We start from the raw sequence: 27,029 nt of genomic DNA, 5'->3' as shown, positions 1-27,029 counted from the left end.
TTTCAGTCAGTGGCTGGCTCCCGTCCGCCTACCGTAAAATTCCAGCCATAAACTCTGTTTCTCTCTCCACAGATGCTGCCTGACCTGGAGAATTTCCAGCATTTTGTGTTTTTATTTCAGATTTCCAGCATTCACAGTATTTTGCTTTTGTATTAATGTTAAGAGGAAATCTAAAAATGAATAGCTCTTTCAGAAAGCTGGTGTAGGAGCAATGAGCTGAATCGTGTACTGCTTTGCAGACACAAGACAAAAGCTTGAAATTCAGCCATTTATTTTTGTCCCATGATACTGGACCAGTAAGATCAGCCTAAATATAGATCACAAAAAAAACAAGTACAGAGATTGCTTGTCTTTTTAAACTGCTGGCATGAGTGTCTCAGACGTCAAAATCTTTAAAATCTACAGAAACTCCATTGTTTATTATAATTGAGAGGACCCTCTGGTGGATAAGATAAACTGAATAATTGATAAATTTTCAAGTTACTGGACAGTGCTCGCTTCTCTAGCTCGCCACCTCTCGTTCTTCTCTAACATTACTCAGCCCTGTTACTCTCGCTGGCAAGATTAGCTCAGGTACTAATCGTTGATCTGCTGCTCACAGTTTTCCCTACATGCCCTACCAGCCCTGCTAAAGAATAAAGAGGGATAGGTACAAATGCTGTCCAGATGCTACAAAGGTGAGTGCTGTATACAATATGCACTCACTGACAGTGTCCTTACTGCCCAGTGACTACCTTGGTGGAAATGTCAACTTTAAAATCAATACAGACTGTTTAAATATGAGCACGTTTAAAGGAGCACATCTGTCAGATCAGCAGTCCAGGGCCTATCGATTGGATCAGTGCAGATTAGCACAATTGCTCAATTCTGAAAGTAAAGGGAATTAGATATATATTTTAAAGATTCTACTTAAGGGACCATGGTTGGCTTTGGGGAGCATTTTTAGGGCCAGCTTTTTTGGGTCTGTGATGGGTCTCCGAGCTGAAGTTGAGGGTATGTATGTGTTTGTATGTGTGGAGGTGGGGAGGGAGGTGCGGGCGGAAGCAGAGAGCTAGGCAGCTGTTGATAAACCAACTGATCTTGCTGGAGGGAAGGCTGTGTTTTGAATAAAAAAAGCAATGCTGGCAGCACTGACTCATTCTATCATTTTAAAAATTCTTGAGGCTCCACTGCAAATGTTTCTGAGCATCTCAAAGAAATCAGCAATTTTTTTCTACCAAGCACAACACAAGTAAACTGTAAATGCATACTACAACAACCCGAGCAGCAAAGTGAGGACTGAGTATGGCAATTCCTGAAACTTCACGGTTGTGAACCTCAAACTGTGGTATATAATATTCAAGCGCCTTGAAATCAATACTGCTCATTTAGACAGAAGGATTTGCATCTGATTTTAAAACAGAATGAAAATCTCACCTGATGTTCCTGCCATACTGTTCTGTGCTGCTGGAGCTTATTATTGAGGAGATCCATAGCTTTACGTCGAACTGAAGGTAAACGATTACTCATTAGGCCTCGTATCACTGGAATGAAGGTTTCTGTCGGTAGTAAGGCATTCACCTGTATCAGGGAAATAAAAGAGAGCTGAGACAAATTACTTAATTACATCCTCATCAAGTCAGCTAATGCCAGCCAATACAAGTCATCCATTGGAAAATGCACTGGCCAAGTGTGGCATTGTAATACAGATCAGGCAGCGATAAATAGCGATGCTAGTTGAGGGATAAATATTGGCTCTTTTTCAAACAGTGCCACGGGATCTTTTAAGTTCACCTGAGAAGGTAGATCGGGCATCCGTTTAATATCTCATCTGAGAGACAGCATCTCTGACAGCGCAGCATAGGTACCCAAGCCATGGAGTGGAGCTTGAATGGAGCCAAGGCTGACACCAAATGAATATTTATTTCCCTGAAGAACCTTCTACATTTGTGTTGTAGAAAACATCTGCTTATCAGTTTGTTAGGACACAAAATCTGAATTGGAAAGTAAGTCAACAACTAGGATCAGCAAGGCTGCAAACCTACTTTATCTAAGACATCATACGACCGGTTGAGTAGAGCTCTCCAGAATTTGGCTGTTGGTTTCTCTGCATTCTCCTCCACACTGTGAGCAACCACATTAATGTAGCACAGAATTTCCTCCAACAAACTAGGGGAAACAAAACAGGTCCAATGCACTGAGGAACCAGTCAGAAAAATAACAGGTTTAAATGCATCGTGATCACCAACAAATTACAAAAGACTGATGAAAATCTTAGTTATTTCTAGAGTGGTTTACATACCCACTTCAAATATTATACAATGCAATGTGTTCCTGGTACACACTAGGAGGCCCTCCCCTCACACTCAGAGATTCCAGCATTATCTGCTTTCAATCTACACTTTCAACATTCACTTATTTTTCTTTTTATCTAAACTAATAGGAGGAGGATCTGGATGATGATAAATGAAGTAACACTTGAGTAGTCTGATCACCTCAACACTAAGATCATCAGCACACAGACTGCAGTAGCTGAAGAAGCTGGTTCACCACTATCTTCTTGGGGTAACCACAGGCATTAAATGCTACCTCGCCAGTATTATCCACAGCAGAAGGCAAATAAAATAACAAAGACTTGCAATTATTCAGATTCTTTTACATACAGAATGATTTAATGTGGCCATTTTATTCAGTTTTGCCTTCATTTCTGCACTGATGGAAGCTGGCTGTAAACTTCAGATATGTTTCTCATTGACGCACAAGCCTCGTACTGCTGGACTGATGACTGTTGATCATAACTGAGTTTGTTGAGAAATTAACTGCCGCTGAGCATCAGTAAACACTACAGACTCCATCAGGTTTTGGATTTTTGTTGACTATTTTCCCCACAGAAAATTGGAAACAAGTTATATTTCAGGGATATATTTGCAATTAAATAAAAGCAAAATACTGCAAATACTGGAAATCTGAAATAAAAACAGAAAGTGCTGGAAATACTCAGCAGGTCAGGCAGCATCTGTGGAGAGAGAAGTATGTTCAAAAGGCAGATGTCCATCCACCAAAATTAGGATCCATAACTGTTTTATTCTCAATCCACAGTTCAGTACAAATACTAGTTTTCCACTCTTCCCTTCTGGACCTCCCTGACTGAGGAAAAATCCAGCCCTTAACAACAAACTGCAATGAGCATCACCTGCTCTCTATTGACACTGAATTCAGTCCTGGTTAATAAAAGGGACCAGCATTTTCAATATAGTCAAAGCAGAGTTAACGTTTCAGGTCTGTGACCTTTCATCAGAAATGGCAAAGGTAAGGGCGGGGTGGTGGTGGGGAAGAGAACAAAAGGGAAGGTGTGTGATAAGTCAGAGGGCAGGAGAGATTAAATAACAAAGATGTCCTGGGACAAAGGCAAAAAGCGTGCTAATGGTTGTGGTGAAAGACAAAGCATTAGTCCAGAGAGAGTGTTAATGGCAGAATAATGAGCAGCTCTTTCCAAAAGCACATGAAAACTGGCACATACAAACATATAAATTAGGAGCAGGAGTAGGCCACTCGGCCCTTTGAGCCTGCTCCTCCATTCAATAAGTTCATGGCTGAACTGATTACTCCATATTTCCACCTACCCCCGATAACCTTCCACCCCCTTGCTTATCAAGTATCTATCTACCTCTGCCTTAAAAATATTCAAAGACTCTGCTTCCACCGCCTTTTGTGGAGGAGAATTCCAAAGACACTCAACCCTCAGAGAAAATATTTCCCCTCATCTCTGTTTTAAACAGTTCTAGATTCTCCCACAAGGAGAAAACATTCTTTCCACATCCACCCTGTCAAGACCCCTCAGGATCTTATATGTTTCAATCAAGTCGTCTCTTACTCTTCTAAATTCCAGCGGAAACAAGCTTAGCCTGTCCAATCTTTCCTCGTAAGACAGCCTGCCCATTCCAGGTATTAGTCTAGTAAACCTTCTCTGTACTGCCTCCAACGCATTTACATCCTTCCTTAAATAAGGAGACCAGTACTGTACACAGTTAAAAAAATAAAATAATTTAAAAAAAGGCCCTCAACCATGTCCGACCCATTTCCCACACTTCTGCCCTCACCCCTTCCCCTTCCTCCCAGAACCGTGACAGGGTTTCCCTTGTCCTCACTTTCCACTCCACCAGCCTGCACATCCAAAGGATCATCCTCCGCCATTTCTGCCACTAAACACATCTTCCCTTCCCCTCCCGTCAGCATTCCGAAGGGATCGTTCCCTCCGCCATATCATGGGCCACTCCTCCATCACCCTAGATACCTCGTCCCCTTCCCATGCAATTGCAGGTGTAATACCTGCCCTTTTACCTCCTCTCTCCTCATCAAATACTCAAACACTCCTTCCAGGTGAAGCAACAATTTACTTGTACTTCTTTCAATTTAGTAAACTGTATTCGCTGCTCACAATGCGGTCGCCTCTACATCGGGGAGACCAAACGCAGATTGGGTGGCTGCTTTGCAAACACCTCCGCTCAGTCCAAAAGCATGACCCTGAGCTTCCGGTTGCTTGCTATTTCAACCCCCCACCACCCCCATTTCTGTCCTTGGCCTGCTTCAGTGTTCCACTGAACATCAATGCAAGCTTGAGAGCAGCATGTCATCTTTCTATTCGGCACTCTACACACTTGTGGATTCAACACTGAGTTCAACAATTTCAGAGCATGACTGGCCTTTTTTTTAAATTTCTTTTTAAAATTTCTTTTATTTTTTAACCATGTGCTTATTTTTCATGTTGTGCTTTTGGACAGAGCTGCCCATTATTCTGCCATTAACACTCTCTCTGGACTAATGCTTTGTCTTTCACCACAATCATTAATGCTCTCTTTGCCTTTGTCCCAGGACATCTTTGTTATTTAATCTCTCCTGCCCTCTGACCTATCACACACCTTCCCTTTTGTTCTCTTCCCCACCACCAGCTTAACTTGCTTAAAACCCAATACTTTTCTTACCTTTGCCAGTTCTGATGAAAGGTCACAGACCTGAAATGTTAACTCTGCTTCTCTCTCCACAGATGCTGCCTGACCTGGAGTATTTCCAGCACTTTCTGTTTACGTTTGCAATTAAAATGGGTTTGCGCAGGTTTGATAATCTCCTTATTACAGCAGTATGCAGCAACTGCAGACTTTATATGTTAAAGTGCCAGGCACTGAAGATATGTTGATATAATATTAATTTGCTATCCTGCTTCTGGTTTTCTCCAAACATCTGCACCTATTATTGCTGGGATCACAATGATTTGAGCCCAGCAGAGTGGGTCTGCTCAAAAGTGTGTGTGTCCGTCCGTGTAACCATCATTACTGATAGGCCTACTGCCAAATTATTGAATGGGGGAAGCTGGAGAGTCAGCCCATCCACTTTCTGAGGTCAGATGTAGCAAAAAGAAAAGAGAAATGCCTAGGCGGTTTATCACAAAAACCAATGCTGACCAAGTCCATGTAAGCCATGGTCTGTATCAATGTCAGACCATCCAAAAGTAAACAGTAGTCAGACTGCTCATCCAGGATAAGATTGAATGGATTATTTTCTTTATTAATGAGGAGGAGCTGAAGCTAAGTGGTGAGTTTTGATTATAACTTATTCGATATTCACTTGCTGTCTGTCGATTAACGCAGCTGAAAAATTTGCATCAGGCCTAATCTCATTGAAATGCTTTCAGTGAAAGATCTGAGAAGTTCAAGGGAGGGCACGTGCAAAAGACACAATCTCCAGTTCAGATTACAAGTGAGTACTTCTGTTACCCCACCTGGCTTATGCTATTGTATGATTAGATATTGGGCAGTATGGGCAGAATCCTGAATGCAAGACATAGGGATTTTTTATAGAAGGCAGAGCACTGCTGAACCCAAGTGTACTTCTGAGCCAGACCAGAAATTTATAACAATCATAATAAACTGCAATAGATTATTGGTTACCTTTGTTCAAGCTTCTGCAAATTTTTTTCTTCAGATGTATCACAATCTGCAACCTAATATAAAAGCAAAGAAATTCAGTGAGCACACTCAACAGAATTTATTTTATAAAACCAACCCCATTCCAGAGCATTATAAAGACCTACAGTCGCTTAGAATCCACAGCACTGAAAGAGGCCATTTGGCCCAAGTGGTCTATGTTCATGTTTATTTTCCACATGAGCTTCCTCGCAGTCTAGTTACCTCTTCCCATGCTGCTCCCATTTTCCTCTAATCCCTAAAATAAAAGCAAAATACTGCGGATGCTGGAAATCTGAAACAAAAACAAGAAATGCTGGATTCACTCAGCAGGTCTGGCAGCATCTGTAGAAAGAGAAGCAGAGTTAACGTTTCGGGTCAGTGACCCTTCTTCGGAACTGACAAATATTAGAAAAGTCACAGATTATAAACAAGTGAGGTGGGGGTTGGGCAAGAGATAACAAAGGAGAAGGTGCAGATTGGACCAGGCCACATAGCTGACCAAAAGGTCACAGAGCAAAGGCAAACAATATGTTAATGGTGTTTTGAAAGACAAAGCATTAGTACAGATTAGGTGTGAATATACTGAATATAGAACATCAGCAAGTGCAAACCTGAAGAAAAACAACCTGAAAAAAACAGTGGGTAAGCAAACTGAACAAACTAAGATGAAATGAAATAAATGCAAAAAATGTAAAAAGGAATGCAAAAAAAAGGAAGAAAAAATAACTAAAAATGACTAAAAATGAAAGTAAAGTGGGGGGCTGTCATGCTCTGAAATTATTGAACTCAATGTTCAGTCCGGCAGGCTGTAGTGTGCCTAATCGGTAGATGAGATGCTGTTCCTCGAGCTTGCGTTGATGTTCACTGGAACACTGCAGCAATCCCAGGACAGAGATGTGAGCATGAGAGCAGGGGGGAGTGTTGAAATGGCAAGCAACCGGAAGCTCAGGGTCCTGCTTGCGGACTGAGCGGAGATGTTCCGCAAAGCGGTCACCCAGTCTGCGCTTGGTCTCCCCAATGTAGAGGAGACCACACTGTGAGCAGCGAATACAGTATACTACATTGAAAGAAGTACAAGTAAATCGCTGCTTCACCTGAAAGGAGTGTTTGGGGCCTGGGATAGTGAGGAGAGAGGAGGTAAATGGGCAGGTATTACACCTCCTGCGATTGCAAGGGAAGGTGCCCTGGGACGGGGACGAGGTGGTGGGGGTAATGGAGGAGTGGACCAGGGTGTCGCGGAGGGAACGATCCCTTCGGAATGCTGACAGGGGAAGGGAGGGGAAGATGCGACTGGTAGTGGCATCACGCTGGAGGTGGCGAAAATGGCGGAGGATGATCCTTTGGATATGGAGGCTGGTGGGATGAAAAGTGAGGACAAGGGGAACCCTGTCACGGTTCTGGGAGGGAGGGGTTCCTCTAATCCCTTCTCCCTCATGTATGCAATGGACCTCCTTTTCGAGTCATAGAGCCATTTATGGCACAGATGGAGGATATTTGGCCCATGGAGTCCATGCCTGCACTCCACGGAGCTATGCAGTCAGTCCCACTCCCTGGCTTGATCCCTGTAGCCCTGTAAGTCTATTTCTCTCAAGTGGCCATCCAACTTCCTCGTGAATACCAATAAAAAGTACTGCGACAAGTAAGTTCTAACTGAAGAACTATCGTTTGACTTAACCGGACAGTACAAACAATTGCCTTCGATAGACCATCTTCTGTAACAGGCCACACTGGCAGCACTGTCTGCATGAAATTAGTAAATTAATCCATACCAAGGTCCATGGAACCTCCAACAGGACATTACTTTGAATTAAAACCAGAAATGCTTAAGAGGGGAGAGGGTGGCGTCGTGGTAATGTCACTGAACTAGTAATCCAGAGGCCCAGGCTAATTAAAAAAAATTCATTCATGGGATGTGGGCCGGGCCATTTATTGCCCATCCCTAATTGCCCTTGGGAAGTTGGTGGTGAGCTGCCTTCTTGAACCGCTGCTGTTCATTTGGGGTATGTATACCCACAGTGCTGTTAGGAAGGGAGTTCCAGGATTTTGACCCAGCGACAGTGAAGGAACGGCAATATAGTTCCAAGTCAGGATGGTGTGTGACTTGGAGGGGAACTTGCAGATGGTGGTGTTCCCATGTATTTGCTGCCCTTGTCCTTCTAGTTGGTGGAGGTCGCAGGTTTGGAAGGTGCTGTCTAAGAAGCCTTGGTGCATTGCTGCAGTGCATCTTGTAGATGATACACACTGCTGCCACTGTGCGTCGGTGATGGAGGGAGTGAATGTTTGTAGATGGGGTGCCAATCAAGCGGGCTGCTTTGTCCTGGATGGTGTCGAGCTTCTTGAGTGTTGTTCGAGCTGCACCCATCCAGGCAAGTGGAGAGTATTCCATCACACTCCTGACTTGTGCCTTGTAGATTGTGGACAGGCTTTGGGGAGTCAGGAGGTGAGTTACTCGCCTCAGGATTCCTAGCCTCTGACCTGCTCTTGTAGCCACGGTATTTATATGGCTACTCCAGTTCAGTTTTCGGTCAATGGTAGCCCCTAGGATGTTGATAGTGGGGGATTCAGCGATGGTAATGCCGTTGAATGTCAAGGGGAGATGGTTAGATTCTCACTTGTTGGAGATGGTCATTGCCTGGCACTTGTGTGGCGTGAATGTTACTTGCCACTTATCAGCCCAAGCCTGGATATTGTCCAGGTTTAACTGCATTTCTACACAGACTGCTTCAGTATCTGAGGAGTCGCGAATGGTGAACATTGTGCAATCATCAGCGAACATCCCGACTTCTGACCTTATGACTGAAGGAAGGTCATTGATGAAGCAGCTGAAGATGGTTGGGCCTAGGACACTACCCTGAGGTACTCCTGCAGCGATGTCCTGGAGCTCAGATGATTGACCTCCAACAACCACAACCATCTTCCTTTGCGCTAGGTATGACTCCAGCCAGCGGATAGTTTTCCCCAATTCCCATTGACCTCAGTTTTGCTAGGGCTCCTTGATGCCATACTCGGTCAAATGCAGCCTTGATGTCAAGGGCAGTCACTCTCACCTCACCTCTTGAGTTCAGCTCTTTTGTCCATGTTTGAACCAAGGCTGTAATGAGGTCAGGAGCTGAGTGGCCCTGGCGGAACCCAAACTGAGCATCACTGAGCAGGTTGTTGCTAAGCAAGTGCCGCTTGATGGCACTGTTGATGACACCTTCCATCACTTTACTGATGATTGAGAGTAGGCTAATGGGGCGGTAGTTGGCCGGGTTGGATTTGTCCTGCTTTTTGTGTACAGGACATACCTGGGCAATTTTCCACATTGCAGGGTAGATGCCAGTGTTGTAGCTGTACTGGAACAGCTTAATGCTCCAGGGACACATGTTCAAATCCCACCACAGTAGCTGGTGGAATTTAAATTCAATTAACTAATAAATTCAATTAATTAATAAAAATCTGGAATTGAAAACTAGTCTCAATAATGGTGCCACGAAACTATCATTGACTGTCATAAAAATCCATCTGGTTCACTAATGTCCTTTAAAGAAGGAAATCTGCCATCCTTACCTGCCTACATGTGACTCCAGACCCACAGCAATTTGGTTGACTCTTAACTGCTCTCTGAAATGGCCTAGCAAGCCACTGAGGGCAATTAGGGATGGGCAATAAATGCTGGCCTTGCCAGCAACACCCACATTCCAGGAAAGAACAAAAGGCCAGACAGCAAACGTGAAGAGAGCGATAGAGTGAACATTTCAGGTCAATGACCACTCATTAGAACATTATTTTGGTTTGAATCAATGCTTGCTTAAAAAAAAAATCCAGATTTCTTCCTCAGTCAATCTCCTCTAGTTTCCTTCCCCTTGACAATTAGCACGCTTGATCAAAATTGTTCTTTTTTTTTCAAATTACTCCACATAATCCCCAAATCAGTCATCTAGACCCTCATGAGTGATATATCTTTAATTTTTAACCATCACAAATGTGAAGCAATTTCGGCTTTCACTCACTACAAATAAAACTTGTTGCTAATTAGGTACTTGAGACTTCCAAATAAATTGTTCATTAAAGGGACTGGCTTGAAAGTGTACTCCCATATATGGGTAATAAAAACAGTGCATTATTTTGGTATTTTCAAGTAAAATAAATGATAAACTGAAACACCACAGCATAACTGGGAATGGATCAGAGACTGCGAAGATGCAACACAGATAGTGAAGTGCGGACTTTTGTACTAATATGGTAAACTAAAAACAAGCAGCGTGTTAAGACAGAACTTCAAAATTCTTTGGGAAAGTATAAGGTGAAGAGACTGACAGGTGAAGAGGAGCTGTGAAGAAAAGGTGCATCAGTAAAACAACAGAAAAATAAAGAAAATGGACCAATAGAGTAAACAGAGAGCAAGACAGATATTTACAAATATTGAGGAATAAATAATTGACAACTTTTATTGGCAGTGGGGTGTGGCAAGGAAAAATGGAGAGTTCTGTAGAAACAGACTTTGCTATGGACCAGAAGTAGTTAGGCTGTTTACTGGAATCTATGGAGTTAAGTGGATCTGCACAATATATTATTTCAATTGGATTAATTCTGTTCCATTCAGTTGAAGAAATAAGAAATCAACAGTGGTCTACCACTTATCGGTGAGAGCATCTTCAATATTAAGCACTAAAATATTCAAGTTATGCAAATTATTGTTTACAAATAATTATTTTAATTAAATGACTTGCAAATATTTTTAAAAACAAGACAAAATTACCTTCCCAACAAAGCTGTTAGAGGCGAGAATCTGAGCCATAAACGAGACAGAAAGAAATTTGAAATGCCGTAGCTGTTTGGCTGTGTGAGCGTCTATGTTGAACAGTGGTTCCACTTCACTCGGCTTCCTTGCTTTGCTCTTGGTTGTCCTTGCTTTTCCCTGTCCTTCAGTTGCTTTTAAATAAAACGGGTTTGAGAAATCAATTAGCAAAAACATTTTCTCCAAAAGGAACACTGCGTGCGTTAACGTGGAATTCTAGTAGAGTCTAGCAACAGTGTTAGGACAATTTAGCAACAAAAAAAAATCAAACAGATCAGCACGCACCAGGAAAGAATGGCTGCACCTGTGTTAAGCAAGCTTAGAGTTTTTGAGAAGCCTTTCAGAATATGTCTGAACTGGATGAGAACTAGAAACCCAAAACGTTAATGAGTTAAGATTACCACGAAGAAAACAAAAACACATTTGGGCAATAAAGGTCACTGTACCAGTCATCTCCACCTTAGATGGAGAATGGTGTGGGTAGAGGCAACACAGTTTAAAAAATATACAAACAGAAAGGGCTGAATTAACTCCACCCTAAATAAAATTATCAACATTGTATTCTTAATCTGTGAAGCAATCATATACATAATGGAAATCCAGCTTAAACAGGCTGGGGTGAATTTCTGTGGATGTTTCTCTGCTTGTCCACTATATCAGTGGAAAAGGTGGGAAAAATGACACAAATGCTCTTTTCTTGGGGTTTCTGCAGTGCTTCTACCAAAGATACAGCGGACAATTGGGAGAACACTTATGGACATTCACCTCCTAGATTCATAGGTATTAATGAAAGAGCAAAGTATAAATATTACCTTAAAGCAAAATGAGTCTTTTAGGTGAAGATTTTTAATAAGTATATTAGTTACAATACTGAAAAGTTTTTATTCTCCATATTTTGAGAGATCTGCAGAATTTGTAACTCACAATGTTAAAAATGCCCAGACGAGATCAACCCGATAGTGAACAAAGTGACTATACATGAACAGTGTAACAGTGTACAGTCAGAACAGGTAAGAGGCTGCTTAGTCAGATTTAAGAGTCACATATTAGAGAAACAGTTTGAAAATATAAACAAGGACTATTTCACAAAGGGATTTTATGATAGGCTGTGCTGGGAAGATAGGTTGTTAAAAATATTGTTTTCTCAGGCTGATAGAACATCAGTATTTTGAATCATCTGCCCTTTTCCCTGTTTAAATGTAATTTACCGTTTGGCTGAAGTGGGATTTGCTGATATGATTCAAAAAGCGTCATCTGAAGTTAATGGTATGTAACTTTGTACTTACTTTCTTCCTTGTCTTCTGGCAGATTGGGTAAGTAACGCAAAATATTGATGAAGCTCTGGAGCTGCTCCTGAACACTGAACTCACAGCAAACAGCGATCCAGAACTCAATGTCTCTTTCCAAAACTGCCTCCTATTATAAAAGAACCCACACACAACTTTGTTAGAGAGGAGAATAAAAGTTGATTTGTAAATAATTGTTTTAGAAAACAAATTCAGTGGGCAACTATCCACGGGGATGGGGGGGGGGGGGGGCGGGGGAAGAAGAGTGGTGACTGACTGACTCTTCTTGAAATGATTGTTTCAACTTGGGGAAAGCAAAGACTTTCTCTTCCTTACAGGCTTAATTTTCATGCACCATTCTCTAACATCTGACAACATTGTAACTGTTACAATCCAAATGGATATGCTTTGAATACCATTATGTTCACATCTGTTTATTTGGTAAGTACAAGCAAACAAATATTTCTTAGTGACTACATTCTGTAGGTTTCCAACTGAAACGCTAGATGGTGCATCACTCCTGGCAAAGGGCCGCCACAATAGGGGCTGGGAAAGGAATGCTTGAATTACCAGAGGACTAAAAGTTTGAACCCCATATTCAAACTAGCTTGCCCTTGAGTTGAGTATTGATGAGTTTTGGTCAGCGTGCACAATGGAGCCCAGAAAAGAATCCCAATGTAAAAATGCTGATCATGGCAGGCAATCCATGGAACTTCTCAAAGAATCTGATAAAAAGTACAAATGACCTACACTTTCAAGCAGTCATGATCAAAACATCTTATCCATCTCATTTTATTCTGCACCCACCCTATTTATGTATTTTCATTTGGAATCTCCCTCAATTTTGTACCATTCCCCCAGCACAGAACAGTTTCATCAGCCTCTGATGAAGCTATCAGCCATCAGCTGCGAAGGCCAAGAGCAACGCACCATTACGAAGTGACATTTCTACTAAATATCCATTTTTTATAACCAAAAAAACCTGAAGCACTAATTAAATGTGAAATAAATTGGTCAATAAATATCAGGTGGAATGTCCAAAATACTTTAAATAGTACAGTAAGCAATAAGAGAATCATATTTTAATGTACAAAGATTTTTAAGGTATAGGGAAGACAATTGGCCTAAAATCCATTACAATTCATCTCAATCCTCTGTACTCTGCAATGTATTCTGCCTGTCCACATTTTAAATTGTAGCCCTTGTAAAGGTAGGAGGTGTACTACATATTAAACTAGTTTTAAAGTTTTTTTTTACTGAGCTGGCTTTGGGTGATAGAATGACAAGTAAGCAATTTAACTGTCACTAAGGCTCCCGCAGCTAGCCGAGTTACTTTTGTGGACAATCCTGTATTTCATGCTTTCTGTGACATTCGAGAGATTGCAAATTGGGTAGACCCCTAGCAATCATATATGTGTAGTGGGGTCATTCTGGGGAGCCCACAGACACCTACTTCCCCATTATAAAACATTTTTCTAGCAAAGCAATGGTCCCTCTACACAGGCCTCTGTTTCTGCTCCTCTGTCCAGAGGCGGAGAGAGTAGAACAAAGAGAAGGAGGGAGGGTTAGAGCTGGAGATTGAGTAAGAGAGAGAGAGAGAGATAGAGAGCGAGAATACCAGAGAGGGAGAGATTGGGATGGAGAGTGGCAGCTGTGACTCAGTGGGTAGCACTCTAGTGTCTGTAAAAGCTTGTAGGTTTAGGTCACGATTCAGAGACTTGAGCACAAAATCTGGTGCTAACACTGAGGGAGTGCTATACTGTTGGAGGTGCAGTCTTTCAGATGCGATGCTAAACCTAAGCCCCGCCTGCCCTCTCAGGTGAACATAAAAGACCTGTCATTGCGTCAAGACGAACAGAGCAGTTCTCCCCAGGCAATATTTATCCCTCAACCAAAGTCACTAAAACAAAGAACAGATTCTTTCATTATCATATTTGTGGGAGCTTGCTTTGCACAGTGGATGCCATGTTTCCTACATTACAACAGTGACTACATTTGAAAAATACTTCATTGTTTGTAAAGCGCTTTGAGATGTCCTGAGGTTGTGAAAGGCGCTATATGAAAGTCTTCCGATCTATCTCTCTGCTATTCTATCTATCTCTAAACCCTTACTATTTTTCTTTTACTCTCTCCCTTTCTATCTCCCTTTCTCTATTACTCTTTTCCATCCTGCCGACTATCATTAAGTCGTGCAGAAGTGGAACACTTTCATGTGTCTGTCATAGCATAAATAGCAAAATCTGCGGACAATGGGTTGAATTTTATGGGCACCCACTGAAATGGGTTAAGGAAGCCCATATTAACGGCCACTTAAGGGCCTCTTACTGCTGCTGGATTTAACCAGTGGGGGGTGGCCTCTGCCATGCGGGGAGGTCATCCAGTAAAACAAGGTGATCTCCATGCAGGCTTGAGGGAGTCCTCCTCTGCGGGCAATCTGTGGCTCATGGAGTGCCCCTGCTGGGAAAACCTGCACCCACCCCCACTAAAGTGCAGAATGATTCCAGATCTTGGAGGCGGGATCCCTGTTTTTAAAGGGATGGGGATCCCAGCGCTGGGCTGTTAATTGGCCCGGCGGCGTAGAATTGCTCCGTGGGGGGTGGGGTGCTCCAGCTGGCTGAGGTGGGATTCCCCTTGCCTTTTCGGGCCGGTGCCGGGAGCCCCGTCATGGGCACAAAATTCAGCCCATTGTTCTTGCAGCAAAAGAGGTTGTGGGGAGATTTGATAAAGGCATACAAGATTATGACAGGTTTACATAAGGTAGATAAAGAAATGCTGTTCCCATTAGCTGATGGTATGAGGACTAGGAGACATAGATTTAAAGTTTTGGGCAAGTGATACTGCAGGGATGAGAAAGAACTTTTTTTCTCAAAGTGACTCCTGACAACGCAGCCGGCCGTTGACGTCATCAGGCTGCACCAGGATGCGCACATGGGCTCCTGCTGTCTGCGCGTGCGCGGTGTTCTGACTTGCCAGGACTCGTTAGCGCATGCGCCGAAACGTCAACACGTAACGTGTACATCTTCGTGCAACGTGCTTGGTCGGCACCGCTCCCCCCACCGCGCTCTCCCCCACTACCCCGCTGCTCTCTCCGGCCGCTCTGCTCCCCCCCCCACCAACAGCCCGCCGCTCTCTCCGGCCGCTCAGCTCTCTCCCTCCCCCACCCCACCACCCGCTGTCTCGCCCCCCGCCACCTGCTCTCTCCCCCATCCCTCCAGACGCTAGCTCGAGGTGGCGCCGCTTCCCTCCACTCTGCCACATGCTCCTATATCACCTTGCTTCTTAGGGCAGCGCGGTGCGGGAAGAAAGAAGGGGGCAGGGAGCGAGCAGCCAGAGCGGAATGGCACTGAAAACGATTAGAATTGTGCAGCACTGTCAGAGATGCTGTACTTTAGATTGCTATTGCGTGCTGCCATAGGTTTACTTTGTCATTCTGTGATTATTTGAGCAGCGCCATCTTTAGTCCTGGCAGCTGCCTTTACGTCGCAGACTGTGACGTTTAAGTGGAACAGACTGCATTTGTGCATGTGCCAGTACAGCGCCACCTAATGGTTGCATTGTCAGCAAATGCAGCCTTTTTTTTTTACACAGCGAGTGGTAATGACCTGGAACCCGCAGCCTACTAGGGTGGTGGAAGTGGAGGCGATCAATAATTTCTAAAGGAAATTGGCAGCAACTTGAGAAAAATAAACTTGCAGGGCTACGGGGATAGAATGAGGGAATGGGACTCACTGGATTACTCTACAGAAAGCTGGCATTGACTCAATAGGTTAAATGGCCTCCTTTTGTACCATAATGACTGTATGACTCTCTTCTCAGCCAATCATTCTTGCTCCAGAACTGTTGCTCTTAAAACCTGTTTAAAGTATTTGTACTTTAGTAGTCAAGTACAGAATGATTCCTGCTATTAGCTGTCCACTCTAAAATACACATGCCTTTACCTTTTCGCCGTTGGTTGCTGTAGAAGTAGTCTTGGTCACGTGCTGCTCGAACAGAAGCAACAGGAGGGTCCAAAGGAAGCGCTCCGCACTCGCTGTATTAATCAGCTGTGAAAGAATGGGCACTCGCCTGTGCTCGGGCACATGTGGCATTGCATCCACAAACACGTGGATGATATTTGTAACAACATTTTCCAAGTTCTGTTTGCTCTCTGCAGAACCTTCATCATCAGCCTGCAAAAGACAAATATAAATAAGAGGCAAAGTGGATAAAAATCACAAAAGGAACAGGAGAACCATCATATTTACGAGTAGCACAGTAAACGTCACTGGGCGATCCAACAGTGGAGGACACCATTGCTGAGCTCAATCCTGTCCTTACCCAGTGATTTTGCACATACATTTGCAACAGACTTTGTTGTACTGTAATCAAGGTAGATTCTTCCTTTCCCTAATCCTGGTATGCGGCAGTCAATTGGAATATCCCACTGATACTGTGGATGCTAAACTGACCAGAAATTGGGTTGTAACAATACACTAGGCTCAGTGTACAGATCACTGCTTTCCCCCCGACTATCACACATTTTGACAACTGGTTTCTTTTGAATAGAACACTTTTATATTGTGTTTGTACCTTATTACTGTACTATTTTTAATGCACCTCAAGACAAATTCTCACAGCTATGAAGAGACGGTACTCAGAGACAACCTCCAGAAACAGCTAGATAACACTGTTGGAGACATGCAGCATAGTTTTGACAATTCAAAGTAAAAAAGACACTGACCAAAGGGAAGAATCCTATTGGAAAGGATGAAATGCAAAAGATAATTGTCACAAGAACGAGAGGGGAGATGAGGAGAATTTTTAAAATATATTAAACTTAGACAGCACTGCCTGATAGGGTGGGGGAAGTAGACTCAACAGTAACTTTCAAAAGGCAATTGAATATATACTTGAAAGGGGAAAATGTGCAGGACCTTAGGGAAAATGCAGGGGACGTGGGATTAACTAGCTAGCTGTTTCAAAGAGCCGGCAAGGGCGTGATGAGCTGAACGATCCCCTTCTGTGCTTCACGATTGTATGTAAAAACCAGTACACATTTATCACGTGTCAGCTGTGGCTCAGTTGGTAGCACTCTCACCTGAGTCAGAAGATTGTGGGTTCAAGTCCCACTCCAGGACTTGAGCACAAAAATCAAGGCTGAACCTCCAGTGCACTACTGACAGAGTGCTGTCTTTTGGATAAGACATTATACTAAGGCCCCCATCTGACTTCTCAGGTGGATGTAAAAGATTCCCTGTCACTATTTTGAAGAAGAGTAATAATAGTAGGGGATTTCAACTTATCTAGTATCAACTGGGATAATCTTAGTGTAAAAGGCTTAAAGGGGGCGGAATTCTTAAAATGATACAGGAGAGCTTCTTGAGCCAGTACGTAGAAAGTCCTGCAAGAGAAGGAGCAGTACTGGACCTAACCCTAGGGAATGAAGCTGGACAAGTGGTAGAAGTGTCAGTGGGGGAGCATGTCAGGGATAGTGACCATAACTCTAAGATTTAAGGTAGTTATGGAAAAAAACAAAGACGGGCTGGAAATAAAGGTACTGAATTGGGGGGGGGGGGGGGGGCAAGGCTGATTTAAATATGATAAAACAGGATCTGGCCAAAGTGGACTGGGAGCAGCTACTTGTAGGAAAGTGCACATCGGAGCAATGGGAGTCATTTAAAGTGGAAATAGTGAAAGTTCAGAGACAACATGTACCCGTTAAGGTAAAGGGTAAGACCAACAAGTCCAGGAAACCCTGGATGTCAAGGGATATAGAGGATTGGATCAGGAATAAAAAGGAGGCTTATGGCAGATTCGGAGCGCTGAAAACAGCGGAGGCACTAGAGGCGTATAGAAAGTGTAGGGGGGTACTAAAAAAAAGTAATTAGGAGAGCGAAGAGGGGACATGACAAAACACTGGTGGGCAAGATAAAGGAAAATCCCAAGACAGTTTATAAGTATATTAAGGGCAAGAGGATAACCAGGGAAAGAGTGGGGCCCATTAGGGACCAAGTGGCAATCTGTGTGTGGAGCCAGAGGTCATAGATGAGGTTTTAAATGATTACTTTTCATCTGTGTTCACTATGGAGAAGGACGATGTAGGTGTAGAGGTCAGGGATGGGGGATTGTGATATACTTGAACATATTAGTATTGAAAGGGAGGAAGTATTAGCTGTTTTAGCGGGCTTAAAAGTGGATAAATCCCCAGGCTCAGATGAGATGTAGCGCAGGCTGTTATGTGAGGCAAGGGAGGAGATGGCAGGGGCTCTGACACAAATTTTCAAATCCTCTCTAACCACAGGAGAGGTACCAGAGGACTGGAGGACAAAGAATGTGGTGCCATTATTCAAGAAGGGTAGCAGGGATAAACCAGGTAATTACAGGCCGGTGAGTCTAACATCAGTGGTTGGGGAACTATTGGAAAAAATTCTGAGGGACAGGATTAATCTCCACTTGGAGAAGCAGGGATGAATCAGGGATAGTCAGCATGGCTTTGTCAGGGGGACATCATATCTAACTCACTTGATTGAATTTTTCGAGGTGACGACTAGATGTGTAGATGAGGGTAAAGCAGTTGATGTAGTCTACATGGACTTCAGTAAGGGTTTTGATAAAGGCCCGCATGGAAGAATGGTTAAGGCGGCAACAGCCCATGGGATCCAAAACTGGCTTAGTGGCAGGAAGCAGAGGGTAATGGTCGAGGATTGTTTTTGCGAGTGGAAGCCTGTGACCAGTGGCGTACCACAGGGATCGGTGTTGGGACTGTTTGTAGTATACATTAATGATTTAGAAGTGAATATAGGAGGTATGATAAGTAAGTTCGCAGATGACACGAAAATTGGTGGCGTCACAAATAGTGAGGAGGAAAGCCTTTGATTACAGGACGATATAGATGAGCTGGTAAGATGGGCGGAGCAGCGGCAAATGGAATTTAATCCTGAGAAGTGTGAGGTGATGCATTTTGGGAGGACTAACAAGGCAAGGGAATATACAATGGATGGTAGGACCCTAGGAAGTACGGAAGGTCAGAGGGACCTTGGTGTACTTGTCCGCAGATCACTGAAGGCAGCAGCAGAGGTAGATAAGGTGGTTAGCAAGACATGTGGGATACTTGCTTTTATCAGCCAAGGCAAAGAATATAAGAGCAGGGAGGTTATGATGGAGCTATATAAAACACTATTTAGGCCACTGCTAGAGTACTGTGTACAGTTCTGGTCACCACACTATAGGAAGGATGTGATTGCACTGGAGAGGGTGCAGAGGAGATTCGCCAGGATGTTGCCTGGGCTGGAGCATTTCAACTATGAAGAGAGACTGAAAAGGCTGGGATTGTTTTCCATTGGAGCAAAGAAGGCTGAGGGGAGATATGATTGAGGTATACAAAATTATGAGGGGCATTGATAGGTTAGATAGGAAGAAACTTTTTCCCTTCGCGGAGGAGTCAATAACCAGGGGGCATAGATTTAAGGTAAGGGTCAGGTTTAGAGGGGATTTGAGGAAATTTTTTTTCACCCAGTGGGTGTTTAGAATCTGGAACGCACTGCCTGAAAAGGTGGTAGAGGCAGGAACCCTCACAACATTTAAGAAGTATTTAGATGAGCACTTGAAACACCATAGCATACAAGGCTACGGGCCAAGTGCTGGAAAATGGGATTAGAATAGTTAGGTGCTTGATGACCGGAACAGACACGATGGGCCGAAGGGCCTGTTTCTATGCCGTATAATTCTATCACTCTAATAGCAGGGTAGTTATCTCCGATGTTCATCACATAATTATCTGGCTATTATCATCAGATCGATGTTTATGGGAGCTTAATTTGCACATATTGGCTGCTGCATTTCCTACATTACAACAGTGACAACACTTCAAAAAGTACTTCATTGAATGTAAAGTGCTTTGGTCATGAAAGGCTCTTTATAAATTCAAGCCTTTTTATATACACACCACTTTATAAATGAACAATTTTATAAAAGAAAGAAACTATTAAATCAAAACATTTGTAAGTTGCCTAGATTTATGCAGGAGAGATGGTAAACTTGCTTCGTTAATAGTACAGCTGATCTCTGTAGCATCCTTACACTAGGGAAACAAAACACCGCTGGCCCCCCCATCAAGATTTTTGTCAGAAGCAGATACCTGCAAAACTGCAAGTAGCTTTACAGTATCTAACAAGACTTGGTAATTCAGTGCTGCTCACATAGTAGTAGACATCCATCTGTTTCAGAAGATGATGGACTGTGCCCGGGGTGTATGTCACTTGTGAGTTGACATTGTCTGCTGTGGCTGTATAGGCTGACTTGAGAGGGGCAATCCCTTCCATAGCTGGCACGGATGAATATGATTGGCTCGAGGTTGACTTGATGTATTTTCTTTCCACCAGGCTCTCTTATCTGGCAACCAGTCGTTTCTTTTGTCCTCTGCTTTATCCACGTCCTTTCTGACTGCTATTCTCTAGGAACTCCGGCCAGCAACAAGGACTTCCCGTGTATTGATTCTGATCCCGGTCAACTTGAGGTCTCGCTTGCAGAAACCCTTGTATCTCAGATGTGGGCAACCTGTTGGTCTCGTGTCAATAGCAAGCTTGCCACAGAGCATGACTTTGGGATGTGGCCGTCATCCCTTCGTCTCATGTGACCCAGCCTACAGAGACGCCGCTGATTCAGGAGGGCAAACATGCTGGGGACCCCTGCACGCTGGTATACTTCCGCATTCGGCACTCTGTCCTGCCAGGAGATATCCAATATACATCTGAGGCTGCGGAGGTGGAGGCTGTTCAGCCACTTTTCTTGGCTTGCATAAGGTGTTCATGCTTCACTATAAAGGAGGCTGCTGAGAACACAAGCCAGGTACATGCAGAGCTTTGTATTTTCCGCTAGTTTGCTGTTGGTCCACACGCATCTTCTCAACTTTGACATTACAGCTGCAGCCAGCATCGAGGGAAAGATTATTCATGATTGTTGATCCAAGGTATGTGAAGCTGTCAACGGCCTCCAAAGTGAGGCGGTTGATGTTAATGGAAAGTGTAGTCTCTACGTCCTGGCCCATTTGGTCATCTTGACCCTGATGGTCAGTGCAAACTCCTTGCAGGTGCGCGAGAACTGATCAACAAGGTGCTGCAAGTGAACTTCATGATGGGAAGTCAGATGGGCTGCTCGCATGTAGCTATTTTAATTAAATTAAATCTATGTTAAAATTTCTCCCTGCTCCTCTGATGGTGCTGACTATACCCGGAGGCTAGGTGTTCACACATGAACAATGTTCTAGTAGCTTGCTCAAGTAAGCTTGAACAGTGAACGTTAATATGTATTTCACCAGTGTGGTTATGACTGCCACGGCGATTCCTATCCTCGTCCCCTAAGGCATCAGGAGAAGTCTTTTTATTAATATAGTTACTGTGACTTACTCGAATAAGTGCTGGGATTACTGTCTGTACTGTCTTGTTTATCACCTGGAAACTGTAGCTGTCATCCAGTCGCATCACATTGGCACCCATGAAGGTAAAAATGGGCATGATATTATGGAGAACCTTGTCCTACAAAATAAATGCAAACAGAAATAAACCAAAAACTAAATTATGATTAATATTGTGGTAATGGATATCTGTGCACTTAGAAACAAAACAAAAAATGGTCAAGGAGAATAACACATACTGTAACGAGTGCATTCATATGCTTGTATTTTAACAGCGGTGCTAAGGGTTACAATTGGAAAGTGGCGTGCATAAGTAGTTTAGGAGACAGAAAAGGACATTGTACAAAATGGTACTAAAATAAAATGAGAGGGCAATCTAATCATGGGCATGTTCTGTAAAATCCATATAGGTTGGATTTAGAAGTGCGTACACACAGGGAACATACATACCCTACAGCTTTCCTCTCCACTGTTCACCAAATTCTGCAACTCCTCCCCTATGCTCCCAGATTCTGGGAGCCCATCTCATAATGCTGTTAAACCCCAAGACCCCATCCTAGTACTCCAGAGCGTAGAACTGTCTTGAAAGTTGTTCAGTCAGTGCCCCTAACCTTGTTCTTATAAAAAAAAACTCTTTGACTCACCATGAGCAACATCACAGGAGATCTTCTGGCAGGCACAATAATTATTCAAAATGATCCCACAGCAAAAACCTTTGGAAATACCCCCTGAACTCCATTAAGAACAGGCTGTACTTACAGGGAACATTCCAGCAGCAGCACCCAAGAGGAGTAGTGCATGATGATGTGTCTGAGGCATATCAGAACCCCTGACACATTGAACAATTAGTTCTACGTTAAACTTCTCTTCATCAAGGACATCTGTAAAACCAAAGTTGAAAATGAAGCCATCTGCTCAACTTTTTGTGCAAGGCATTAATGCAAAAAAATCAGTAGCATTTCACATTTACAAAATGACGAAAAACCTCTACGAAACAAAAACATTTAAAGTGCTATTGAGTTCATTGGCGCAAATCTGAAAGATCATTAAAAAAATTTCATTATCAATTATCTCCCCAATTCTGCTCCAATACCACGCCTATGGTTATTCTTCAAGGCGGAAGAAAAACTGTGAACATCCGAAGATGATTCTAACAGAAAGGATATCAAAATATCTTCTGATATGCACTCGTGTTGTCATGCTCACACATGGAGAAATTATGAACTTCATAATGAACTTATAAAACAAAATGGACACTTTTCCTGAAAAACGAGATGGAATCAAGAGGTCAGGTGACGTTATCCTGTACTGCCAAACACAAGGAAACTACAAGAACCCTGAGTCAATCCTCATGTCTGGACCAATCTTGGAGAAGGCATTAAAATTCAAATGGTTCATTCTGTGTTAATGGCTACCTCTCTTAACAAATTGGGTTAACAATGGCATGGCAGACATGGGGCTGAATTTTACAAGCCCTCCTATGTTGGGGGGTCGTAGCGGGGGGCCCCGGAAAATTCTTCCGCCACGACCCCCGACGCTGGGAAGGCCCCGCCGCGTTTTACTGGCGGCGGCGAGTCCTCGGTGCAGCCCCCCCCGCCGGTAGGCAGCGGAGCCTATATTTCAAAATGTTAATAAAGGTTCATGCATGCAAAGAAACTTACCGTTGGCCGGAACTCCTGCACCTCAGATCTCCGTGAGATTGGCGGGGAGGGGCAAGGAGTGAAATTTTCAGGGCAGGGGACAGCAGGGAAAACTTTTTCAATTGGTGGGAAGGAGTTGAGGGTTAAAGTTATTAAAAGGTCGGAGGGGCAGTGGGGGGACGGTCGGGATCTGAATAAAAGTTTTTTTTGGGGGGGAATGGGCTATAAATGAATCGATTATTCCTTGGGGGTGTAGGTGAGGGGAGTGAAGATGTTATTTAATGTGTAACTTTAATTTCAAATGTTCGTTCCCTTTAAAAATTCAAATGGTAGTGAAGGGCTTGAAGCCCTTTAAAATAGTTCCGGTGCCTGCACGGTGGCACCAGATGCCCTTGCCAGGGATTGAGCACCCCTCCACATGACGTCATTGGGGGCGGCCATTCTGCCCCCTCCATTTAATTGAGCCCCCACCCGAAATATCACGGGGGCTCAGCGGTGCACAAGTCACACATGCGCTGCGCCTTCTTTTCAAGCTCTTCTTATAAAACTCAGCTCATGGTGTCTTCAAATTCAAACACAAATGAATAGGTGTGAAAAACTCCAATTTATCAAAATGGAATGAAGATGGATGACACCCAGACTCCATTGTCTAACAATGGCCCCACCATCAGACACCATTTATGAGGTCAATGGTAAAGAGAAACCATGGTCACATGACAGAAACCAGACACCTATTAAGGAGCTTAATAAAAGTATATGCTGGGCAGACAAAGGACAGCCAGAGAGAGAGAGAGAGAGAGATTCCATCTGTTCCAGCAGAAAAGGGAGGACCCTGCCTAGAACACCATCTTTAAATTATCTGTATGCAGAGACGGGAAGTGGCTGTGAACTCCCTACAGAGAAATTGTACCAGGGTTTCTGACATTGAACTGTGACTGAGATACAACAAAATGAAGTCTGAAACAATGCATTCGCCGTCCTGAAACTTTCCAATTTTAGTCTTCAATGAACTGGGAAATAGGAAAACTGGGCCCAGGCACCATTCTTTAAAAACCTTCACCCCCGGGGAAGAACGTAAGGTTTACAGTGAACTTTTTTTTTATATAGAGATACAGCACTGAAACAGGCCCTCCGGCCCACCGAAAGTTTAAAAAACCATCAGACCATGCATGTTATCTTCTAATCTCTACCTTTTCTTGTGTGTGTGTGTGTGTGTGTGTCTGTATGCGTGAGAGAGCGGGTGAAGTTGTGAATATTTTTGGATATTGTATAATAAGCATTTATCTTTCTTTAAAACTGTGGGAAAACCTGTCATTTTTCTGTTTGTTGACCATTAAAATACTCGGGTTAAAATACATTTCTAATAAAAACGGTCTTCGGTCAGTTGAGAGGTGAAAAAGGGAAACCATCCCTATCATTTCCCATCTCTCCGTAACAGTGTCTGACACAGTAGGTGCTGCTGGTTAGTGACCAGGAGCCTGGCCTAATGTCTCCTCTCCCTAGCCTATCAACACTTCAAAATGTAGCACAAACCTGGAGACCCCACTGTCTTCCCTGCCCGGCTACTTCAGATTACATGAATGGAAGAGAAATTGTTCTATGCATCCCAGACTGCCTCCACTACAAACAACTGGAACTGCTGGCTTTTGGCATTGATAATTAAAAAAGAAATTGAATATCCAGTAACAGTGTGATATTCTTATATGAAAAATGCATAGTACTTAGCACAAATTGCACGCCCTCATATCCTTCCTCGTTGAAGTTTTATTCCTAACCTTTAGACAACACTATAATTTCTGCTGCTCACCATCCTACACAGGGCAAGTTCTTGATGTTTACTGCCCACACAAAGTATTCACAGCAACACTCAAGTTTTGCCTAACTATTCTTATAGGAGCAGATAAATAGGGTCTCTTTCCAGCTGAACTGGCTCCAAAATGACACACCTGGCAATGGGAGACTGGAATACTGTTAATCCTTTGCAGCAGACCAGGTAATGATACCCGTACAAGCCAAGTCCTCAATATTCTCAGGTGCTGAAGATTTACCAACCAGATTGGCTCAATGATGGGTTCTAGGTGCTGTGATTCTCTTGTGATAACCTTAGGTTTGGTGGTCATAAGAATAAGATAACAAGTGTCCTGTACAGATAGGCCCTGCTGTTTTAACTGATAAAGCTCCAGCAATACCTTACAGCATTTGCACACACAGGTTTCTTGCCAACCTAAACCTAAATTCTCTGGGGGCTGAATTCTACCAGCCCCTTGACGCCATGGGTCACGGCAGGGGGGGGGGGGGGGGGGGGCCAGTAAAATTCTGTGGGGAAAGGCCTGCCTCAACCCGCAACGTCGAGAAGGGCCCGCTGTGTATTTTCGGCAGCAGGGGACCTTGCTGTGGCCCCCACCACCCCCCCAAACCCCGGACGCCTGGCCCTTCATCTGAATATTCAAATTAACAATAAAGACATGTAAATGAACTTACCTGCAGGTGGCGGCCGTCGTTTGTACTTTGCATGCCTTCAGAACTCCGTATGGAGTTCCAAGGTGAAAATCTGGTGGGGAGGTGGGGAAATAAAATTTTCAGGAAGGGAGGGGTGGGGGAGTGGGGAAATCACTTTTTATTGGATGTGGGGATGGTGGGAAGGGGTTGGAGAGTAAAAATTAGAAGGTTGGGGGGGGGGGGGGGTCAAGATCGGGTAGGGAATAAGGCAAGTTTTGCAACTATCAGGCAGTGAAATGACCATGAAGAGGGGAGGGGGGGGGTTAGGGAAGGACTTCCATCTCCTAATTATTTATTAAAAACATATGAGGTACACTATATCATTAAAATTTTAAATCTGTGTTAAGGGCTTAAAGCCCTTTAAAAATGGCGGCGGTGCCTGTGTGTTGGCGCCGGACGTGGCAGCCGCCCCCTCTACGTCATCGAGGGCGGCCGCTCTGACCCCTCTATTTAAATCAGCTCCCGCGTGTAATATTGTGAGGGTTGTGCGATGCCCCTCCCATGCAAGAAGGCCGCCGCGCTCTCAGTGAGCCACCTTGCAACGCGGCGCACTAACAAAATCAAGCCCCTTGTCTCTCCATCACAGAAAATGCGCATTCCATACCGAGGCAAGCAGAAACTATACTCGTGTGGATTCTTCAATGTGTTGGTTTGAAGATTCAGTACGTGGTGATGGGTTTCCAGCTGACCAAATATAACCAGTGACTAACACCTGGTTAAGTTAGTTAAAATTTCCCCATATACTTTGCTCCTGTCTCTTCCATTATATCTTAAATTTGCATACAGAACCTTGTTTGGTTTTAGTTAATGGAAAGGGAAAGAAGACATCCTTGTAACTGCAAATGGCTTTTGACTCTACATCGTATTCATTTAAAACCAGGATTGATTTAATCTGAAATGAATGTCAGAATAAAATGCAGTGCAGAGAAACTGTCCCATCCTTCATACCTTTGCTGATCCTGTTACCATCCGGTGATAGTTTCTGACAGAGGTTCAGTAAACAGTTGAGGACCAGCTGCTTTGTGTACTCCAGGCTGCCCTCCTCAGACAATGATGGATCCAGGCACCTGAGTCATGACAATGATTAATTGTTATTTTTCCTGTAGAATTCCCTTAATTATAGCCAAAACAACTGGCATTCCACTTTCATGAAAAAAATGGATAGAAACATGGAATACATTCCCCAAAACATGCCAACAATCCCTGAATCCCATGTAAAATAAAATTTGACTCAGTCACTGTAAAGATATAACAAAAGCAAAATGTTGCTGATACTTGAGATCCAAATAAAAACAGAAAATACAGAAAGCGCTCATCAGGTCAGACAGCATCTGTGGAGAAAGAAACATAGTTAGCACATGGGCTCCAATGATAGGTCATCAACCTGAAATGTTAACTCTGTTCCCTCTCCACAGATGCTGCCTGACATGAAGAACATTTCCAGCATTTTCTCTTTTTATTGCCATAAACCTATGGGTCTGGCTACAGTCA

General features: G+C 43.5%; 1 protein-coding gene across 1 annotated transcript in view; it reads right to left on the bottom strand.

The window, feature by feature from the left end:
- Positions 1–27,029, bottom strand: part of heatr1 (HEAT repeat containing 1) — a 103,317-nt gene that overhangs the window by 12,708 nt on the left and 63,580 nt on the right. Inside the window, exons 27-35 of the mRNA XM_068045286.1 lie at positions 26,487–26,605; positions 22,159–22,280; positions 21,392–21,520; positions 15,947–16,177; positions 12,009–12,138; positions 10,684–10,856; positions 5,925–5,977; positions 2,025–2,148; positions 1,417–1,560 (exon numbers count right to left, since the gene is read on the bottom strand). Of these exons, the coding sequence (XP_067901387.1) occupies positions 1,417–1,560; positions 2,025–2,148; positions 5,925–5,977; positions 10,684–10,856; positions 12,009–12,138; positions 15,947–16,177; positions 21,392–21,520; positions 22,159–22,280; positions 26,487–26,605 (1,225 nt within the window). The remainder of the gene's footprint in view (positions 1–1,416; positions 1,561–2,024; positions 2,149–5,924; positions 5,978–10,683; positions 10,857–12,008; positions 12,139–15,946; positions 16,178–21,391; positions 21,521–22,158; positions 22,281–26,486; positions 26,606–27,029) is intronic.

This window comes from Heterodontus francisci, chromosome 13 (genome assembly GCF_036365525.1).
Source record: "Heterodontus francisci isolate sHetFra1 chromosome 13, sHetFra1.hap1, whole genome shotgun sequence".
Classification (NCBI taxonomy): Eukaryota; Metazoa; Chordata; class Chondrichthyes; order Heterodontiformes; family Heterodontidae; genus Heterodontus; species Heterodontus francisci.
This window is presented reverse-complemented; position numbering and strand designations above follow the sequence as displayed.